The 8,311-nt window shown below is 31.5% G+C and overlaps 1 protein-coding gene across 1 annotated transcript; it reads right to left on the bottom strand.

Moving 5' to 3' along the window:
• Positions 1-4,742: 4,742 nt before the first annotated feature.
• LOC136223809 (putative axial regulator YABBY 2) lies at positions 4,743-6,452 on the bottom strand. Its single transcript, XM_066011982.1, has 6 exons — positions 6,242-6,452; positions 5,775-5,903; positions 5,636-5,699; positions 5,244-5,292; positions 5,090-5,165; positions 4,743-4,966 (listed from the first exon to the last, which is right to left on the bottom strand). The coding sequence occupies exons 1-6, from the start codon at positions 6,308-6,310 to the stop codon at positions 4,865-4,867; spliced, it is 489 nt and encodes a 162-aa protein (XP_065868054.1). The 5' UTR covers positions 6,311-6,452; the 3' UTR covers positions 4,743-4,864.
• Positions 6,453-8,311: the final 1,859 nt, after the last annotated feature.

The following is an 8,311-nucleotide window of genomic DNA, read 5'->3' as shown; positions in this document are numbered from 1 at the left end:
ATGATCTTTTCCTTTCATATTATAGGATGTCACATTCGCTTCAGGGAATGGAGCAGAACCAGTTGGACGTAATGCATGATTTTTCATTAATAGCTTGTTATTTTGTTCAGCCACAAGGAGACAAGATATAAGTTCAGAATATTTCTTAAATCCCTTTTCACGATATTGTGTCTGCATGACAACATTATTTGCATGAAAGGTAGAATATGTTCTCTCTAACATTTCTGCATCAGTGATTTTATCTCCACATAATAACAATTGTGAAGTAATTCTGAACATGGCTGAGTTGTATTCACTTACTGACTTAAAGTCTTGTAGTCTTAAATTAGACCATTCATGACGAGCTTTAGGTAATATCACATTTTTCTGGTGGTTATACCTATCCTTTAGATTGTTCCAAAGGACTTGTGGGTCTTTCACAGTCAGATACTCAATTTTAGGATCCGTATGGAGGTGATGGCGAAGAAATATCATGGCCTTTGCCTTATTTTGACTTGTTGCTACATTGCCTTCTTTGATTGTATCACCAAGTTCTTTTGCATCTAAGTGAATTTCAGCATCTAACACCCAAGACAAATAGTTGTCTCCAGTAATATCAAGGGTGTCAAATTCAAGTTTTGTGAGATTCGACATAACACTATAGAGAAAAATTACCAATTAGGACTTTGCCAATGAACATAACCATGTCAAGTTTATATTTTATACTAGATTTAGAACAACCTAATATCACTTAATCATTCTGATATGATTTGATAATGCTGTAAATTAGATTCACATATTCCAACTAATATCATGCTTAATATCTATAGCAACATACATCATACTTAATATCAACTGATTTATCCAGTAGAGCCAAAATAGGTTAAACTATGTTTTGGGTTTCACAAAAATAGATTTTATTCATACATTGATGATGGCTAAAACTTAAGTAAGGAATTATAATATTTTGCCATCAATAGATGAACAGTTAATTTTAAAAATAGAATCAGCTACTGCAATTCGATGTTTTATATTATGATACAAACATATACATATATATTTTTATTATCATGAATTTTGTGATAAAGGTTTAACAGAATATATATCAAAACCATATATCAAGATTGAAAAATTTCATAAACTTTAATTATTCAACGATTTCGCAGTTTCATAATTAAGATATCATAGGATAATCAAGATAGGTTTTTTTTACTAACCTCGGTGATGAAAAATATCGTTGAGAATTTTTCTACCAGAATCGCAAAAGCTTGCTCAAGCGGCTAGGGTTCCGTGCTGATAACGTGTTATGAAACAAGGAAGATAACATGCAATAGAATAAGAACAATGGAGAGAGTGTAAGCTTGTATTTCACTTGTCCTTTTACTTGTATTGTATTACATCAAAGAAACCTATATTTATAGGCTTATGAATATATAGGTTACATAAGAACATAAATTATGTAGTTACAAACATTAAGGAATACAAAGTTACAACCTTAATGAATGAAGAGTTACAACATTAAGGAATAAGGAGTTACAATGGTTATGCTTATGGACATCCATTAATTTATTCATAACAACAAACGACTTATAGACAACAGAAAATATTAGTTTTTATTTCCTTTGTTTGTTTATATTTAACATAAAAACAAAACGAAAACAGCAGCAAAAAAAAAAAAAAAAAAAAAAGAAACAAAAGAAAAAAGAACAGCACAACAACAGATTACACTAAGTAGCTAACACTCTAAGGGAACCTAGTTCCCAAATAATCCTGATGCAGCAGGTTCTGAACTTCAATGGGGCTTGAGTAAGCGTGTTCAACCCCAACGGCGAACCGTGAGCGATCTCCACCAAACAGTCTGTATTTTTGTTACCTTAGCGGTGTATGTGTCGAATCTGTATCGCCTCAAACTCGGTTAGGTGCTGTTGAATATTCCGAATCAAGATTAGCGAAGGATGGTATATCAAGCATTCATTCTTGATCATGTTCACAGCCTCCAAACAATCAGACTCAACTATTAATTTCCTGAACTTCATATCAATGGCCAGTCTCAGGCCCGATAGAATTTCCCAAAGTTCCGCCTCAAACGAGCTGCCTTTTCCTATATTACGCAGAAAACCGTTGCACCAGCTCCCATCTCCATCTCGAATAACTCCCCCAGCCGCGATAGCCCCGAGTCAGTCTTCCTCGAGCCGTCCGAGTTTAGTTTTCAAAAACCAGGTTGAGGCTTAGACCACCCTATCCACACCTCCAAGATACCAATTAGAAGTTTCAGTCCAGTGCTTCTCAATCTCCTGCCATTTTCTTATTACGTTCGCCCTTTTATCCCTAGGTAGAGAAAAGTCCGGTTAGAACACTGGCTTGTTACGCCATTCTAGTACCATAGTTTATCCACCTCTAATTTGATTAGTAATATTTTGACATGAAAGGCAAATGAAGACATATAATGTAATTTAGACATGACCCACCAATCACATAACTCCAAATTACCAATGCATGATTTGACATATCAGATTCTGTACTCTTATCCCATCCTAATAGACAAACAATACAATTCCCACTTTCTTTTCTTTTTTATTTTCCAATCTAATTATTTCTTTCTCTGGATATATACAAGGGTAAATTTCAAATAGAATCCTCGTGAATTCACTAATTTTCATATAAAGGACTATGGTTATTTTTTGTGAAAATGAGGATTGATGTTTCGCACTTTTAATAAAACAAGGACTTTTTAGATTAATGCTATTAAAACCATCTTTAACGACCTTAAAATGAAAATTTTCAAGAATTAAAGTTGTTCAATGTCATATTTGTTATGGAACTACATTTTCGATTTTCTAAAATCATCTTTTTTAGAACTTTCTCTTTCTAAACATTAACATCCTTATTTTTGCTAAAGTTGAAAAAAAAAAGAGTAAATGACAGTCTTTTATCTGAAAATTAATGAAACCACATGGATTTTATTTAAAATTTACCCTATATATAATTGCGGTATCCTTATTTGCTATACGCTAAAATTCATGCTACCTGCACAAATATGCATTGTTACATCAAAATATGGTATGCATTCACACCTAGACCTCTCCATGTCCGAACTCGGGCTGGAGGTTTTATCTAAAAAATATTCAGTTCACGGCTAGTCCACTTCACTGTTAATTTAAACGGGTTTAAATTCAGTGTTTTTTCTGGTCTTTTAGAGACTCAAGATAGGATGATAAACTTCAGCTTTTTCATATATATATTCTATTTTTTATATATAAGTTCTAAATGATTTTTTTTTATTATAAGGGATACAGTACAAATTTAGCCATATGGTTATTAGGGGGAACGATTAACATCCACACGCAAAATAGTGTAATCTTAAGTTTAACATTTATTAGTTGGTATAGTTTGAAGCTTACATGACGAAAATGAGGTTTTTTATATGTAATTCTATGTTCTGTCCTCGTTCCAACCTCCGCCATTTTGATCACTGAATATGGTTTGAAATTGCACATTTTATGTCTGATGAAAAAAAAATTCATTTTTCGTCAACTAGGCTTGAAATTGTACCAACTCGTAAACATTATGTTTAAGAATGCAATATTTTCTACGTGGAAGATAAATTCACTTTGTACAAATTAATTTTAACACTATCACAAAACCAAGGAAAAAGAAAGTAAAAAAATGTAAAAGAGAAAATCTGAAAAATGAAAAAGGAAAAACTTAGTGAGTTCTTATATATATATATATATATATATATATATATAATATTTTACGGCCCCTTATTAATACGAGCTTTGGGTGGGTGTCCCTCAATTCATAGCCTAAGGCCGGCCCTGCTCAAACTTAAGATTCAAATTCCAAACCCAACTCATATACGCTCACCTACAAAAATATTCATCATTTTTAGTTATAAAAATAAAATTTATACCTAAAAGTAAATACTTAATATATAAATATACAAATCTACTAATTAATATTAATAGGACACGCCAAATCGTGCTATTTTTATCAATATCAAACTCGCCTAAAAAATAGAATGGCCTTAATGGGACTATGCTAAGATCAATTTTTCTTGTCCAAATCCGATTCAAGAGATATGCTTGAGCAGGTATCCAGACCCGTGGACAGATCTATGTATACCTAACTGTCGAATACATGATTGCTCTGTTGGGACCAATTTTATATCGGTGTGTGTAATTTTTTTAAAATTGAACATGCTCAATTATATATATATATATATATATATATATTATCTGATACCACTATAAAATTTCTCAAAATTGAACTAAATTTGAATTACAGAATTAAAATTGAATCGTTTTCATTGAACTTAACAAAGCTTATCTCTTATCATATAATCAAACCTTAAGTGTTTTTCATATATATATATATATAATAACTGAGTCTAAAAAGTGATTTAATGACTGCATAAAAAAAAAAAAAAAAAGTAAAAATGATTATATTTGGGTTTTGGAAAAAGTAGGACCCAGCAATTGAATGATGATGATGAGAATGGGAGTAGCTAAGGTTGCATAGGTGTTGTTAATTGAAGATAATGTTAATTACATTGCTTAAGGAGTTGTTTAACCCTAGTACGATAGGGAGTGACGTGCAAAGTTGAGCAAACCCTAAAAAGGAATGTAAATCTAATCTAGGGTTTCTATGTCTTTTCTTTTTCCTATTATTGCTTTAATGTTTGGCATTGCATTGGGCCTAATTCATTAAGCGTATTTTGACAATTCCAATCTCAAAACATAAACCATGAAAGTATGTTTGCATAAATGAAAAGTAGAGATTTGTGATTATATAATTAATTAATTAATGGGAGGAGCTGAGCATTATTCTGGTTTGGAATAGGGAAAAGAAAGAGATAAATGCAACAATCATTAGAATAAGACTCTCAATTGATCTCATAGAATCCACATCCACTACTCTCAGTCTCTCCTCCTTTTCCATTCCCATGCTTCTTTCCTCCAAACTGTATGTGAGGAAAATGTGCCCACTGCAAAAACATCAACTATTTTTAACCTTGCTTTAATTAATTAATCTAAAATATTTAAACTTAAAGTCCATATATAAATCCAAAAACAACTTTTTAAGATAAAAATTTCTTAATTGATCTTACATTTTTTGCAGCTGTACTAAAAGCTTCCCTGTGGGTGATGTCAGGATTACTAGCCTTGATCCTTTGAATTTCCTCCCTGAAAAACACAAATGGCTGTTGAATTCCCTTTCAATTTTAAATTTTAAATCTGTCACTAGTTTCAACATCAACTTACTTAATAAACCTGTTGTAAGCAGAAGGAACACGTTGCCTTTTCTCCGGTGCTGTGATATTCAGATACAATCAGTTCCTTAATAATACAAAAAAGATAAAAAACAAAATCATGTATAAACTTTAAACTCAGAAATAGAAAAAAGTTAGATATTCCATTATTGAGTTTGGCTATACAATACTAGGGCAGGGCAGGGCAGTTGCATTTGCAATGAGATGTCAACATCTTGAATGGGCTATGTATATGATTGCATTAGGCATTATATAGAGGGTAAAACATAAAATCAATTGTTGCTATTTACTTATATATATATATTTTGACAATGAAAATAGAAATGTCTCCATTAGTTTTCTTGTGTTTTTTTAGAGAAAAGAGAAGCAGGATGAGTTACGTACGGCGGATTGGAGGCATTGTAGGTGGTTGAGGAGTATCAGCAGATTGAAAAGGAGAATGTTGAGTCTGCATTGGATTTAATTAATTAGATAGAATGAGGCAAACAAACAATCTATTAATTTGGATTCAAATAAACGAAACCTGTTGAGGAGGAGGAGGAGGAGGAGGAGATATCTGAAGTGAAGCTCCCATATTCACTGACAGCAAATTCCCACAATGTCCGCATCTAACCGTCACTATTGTGAATAAATTGCTGCATGGTACACTAACCTGCACCTCATTTTTAATTAGCATCTTGTCCATTTGAGAAGAGAAGAAGAAAGGGACGTGACTATGAAATCATTTCTGATTCGAATTTCTTTGTAGAAACAAAGACAGACACTCCTTTTTCTACTTAAATCAGACTTAAACATGGAAATATGCAACACTACTTGATGCCTCTTTTCCTTTTTCCGCCCTAAACCCTAATCTCATCTCACATACAACATCTTTCTAGATTCCTTTTTCCAAATTTATTCAAGATAAAGAAATGTCCAAATTCACTTTCATGCCCTGGATCCAACCTCAGATCATAATAATAATAACAAACAGAGAGAAAAGTGGTGTACCGCTAGAATAGTGTTGCAGAAGTTGCAGTTGACATAACAAACTCTTTCAGAAACCAAGTCGAATGACATGATCTAATACTTTTTAAAATCAGAGGAATTGAGAAGGAGAAGATCAACAATTCTTCTTCTTTTTTTTTTATATATAGAGGAAGGAGGGAGGGAGAAGCGTACAAATTTAATATGTGAAAGATGAGGATGGTCGGGGGGTAAAACTTAAAGGAATTAATGAGTGGGTGGGAGTGATCCATGACGTTAACAATCCTCTCTTTCTGTAGCGGACGAGAGGGGCGAGATATCAGAATAATTCACTTAAACCTCTCACTCTTTACTTGCTAATATATTCAAATTAAATATGTCTTTTATGCCTTTTCAAACAAAATATATTCTTTTATGCACCAAATAAAAACAATTTATTTACTATTGAAATAATATTTACAAGCATGTTAAAATTTACTATAATTATTGAAATTATATTTTATGGATAAGATATCAAAATAGTGTTTTTGTGGAAGTATCAATTTAAGCATCACAGATAAAAATAGCATCAATATAGACTTAACGTTTTAAAAAGTACTCATTTAGGTTTCGATAACGGAACGTGATATGTCATTCATATTACTCCGTTAAGTTCTTATTTCTCTCTCCATGTACGCTTACAGAACTTAACAGAATAATATAAATGACGTGTCACGTTCCGTTATCGAAGCTTAAATTGGTACCTTTTTATAACGTTAATCAACATATTATAAGTTGTAGAAGAGCATTACAAATTATGGAATTAAAAGATAGACAATTAGAATTAGCACAAGGTGCTTTAGACGCTAAGCGTATTGAAAAGATAAAACTACAAAAAAGTTACCGTTTTTATAAATGCATCCAGGTGCTGTATGTCTGCTATATTATTACTGTAGATTAATATATCATCTACATAAACTACACAGAATTCATTTAATTTTCTAAATATCGTATCCATTCTTCGTTGAAATATCTGGGGTGCATTTTTCCGATGTATTCCACAGTTTTGTTATTTTTCTTATAGTATCAGTATGAGTTGTCGTCCATTCAAATACTTTATGTTTCTTAATTAACTCTTGCAAGGGTTGTCGTAATTAATATGTCTGTAACTTTCAGTGATTATTTGTTTTTGAATTTCTATTGTCTTTTTTTTTTAAATTTGCGCACAATGCGCTTACATTAAAGAAGAAAGAAAAATCCCCACCAGACCCGGATGTGATTCGAACCCATGACCTCCCAAGGCATAGGTAAGCTCTCAACCACTAGGCTAAGAGCTTCACCACAATTTCTATTGTCTCTTCTTGCTCTCTACGTTTTTCTTCTAATCTTTTTACTTCATCTTCTAAGTCAAAAACTCTTTTTTGTAGTTTTATCTTTTCAATACGCTTAGCGTCTAACGAACATTGAAGTAAACATTTTTAAATGAAATTTAACATCCATAATATATTAAATCTTTACCTTTAACTAAGGATAACAAATTAATTTAATTAGAACAAGAATTATAAAGAAACTCCAGTATACCTTTCAAAGCAATCCTCGGTGGAGGGATTCTAGGTTTTATTTCACTTATATCCATCATTATTGGTTCCTTGCTTCATCCCCAAGCATCTATGGGTACTATTTTTAGAGTTTTACATGGGGTCTAAATTGATATTTTCCCAAAAACCATAGATATAATTTTAATACCTTATCCCTATATTTTAATTAGAGTATTTTCGATTATTAAATAGAATTTAAATTAAAAAGATATCTTTAAGTATTGCTTTATGTAGCAAATACTAGATGTAAAAAATAAAAAATTATGGTTTAATTTTATTAGTTTGAGAAATAATATTTAGATGTAAATTAAAAAATCAACCACACAAAACGACTTGTTCATTTGTTTAAAATACTCAATAAGGTATATAAATTACATTTGTATTTTCCAACTATTATACAAATTAATTGAAAAAAAATCAATGGAATACAAAAGAAGGACCGAACGAATATAGCATCGGTTAGAGTTAACAGATATATTATCTGTTAATAACTGAATCAACATCAGCAACTAACTTT

Source organism: Euphorbia lathyris, chromosome 3 (assembly GCF_963576675.1).
Source record: "Euphorbia lathyris chromosome 3, ddEupLath1.1, whole genome shotgun sequence".
Taxonomy (NCBI): Eukaryota; Viridiplantae; Streptophyta; class Magnoliopsida; order Malpighiales; family Euphorbiaceae; genus Euphorbia; species Euphorbia lathyris.
Note: the sequence above shows the minus strand (reverse complement) of the source record. Positions and strands in the feature narration are given on the sequence as shown.

Excerpts from the sequence above, each read along its gene's own strand:
- LOC136223809 (XM_066011982.1), bottom strand. The coding sequence starts at position 6,310 with ATGTCATTCGACTTGGTTTCTGAAAGAGTTTGTTATGTCAACTGCAAC. Across the intron at positions 5,904-6,241 it reads TCTGCAACACTATTCTAGCG|GTTAGTGTACCATGCAGCAA; the intron begins GTACACCACTTT and ends AATGAGGTGCAG. Across the intron at positions 5,166-5,243 it reads GCTTACAACAGGTTTATTAA|GGAGGAAATTCAAAGGATCA; the intron begins GTAAGTTGATGT and ends TGTGTTTTTCAG.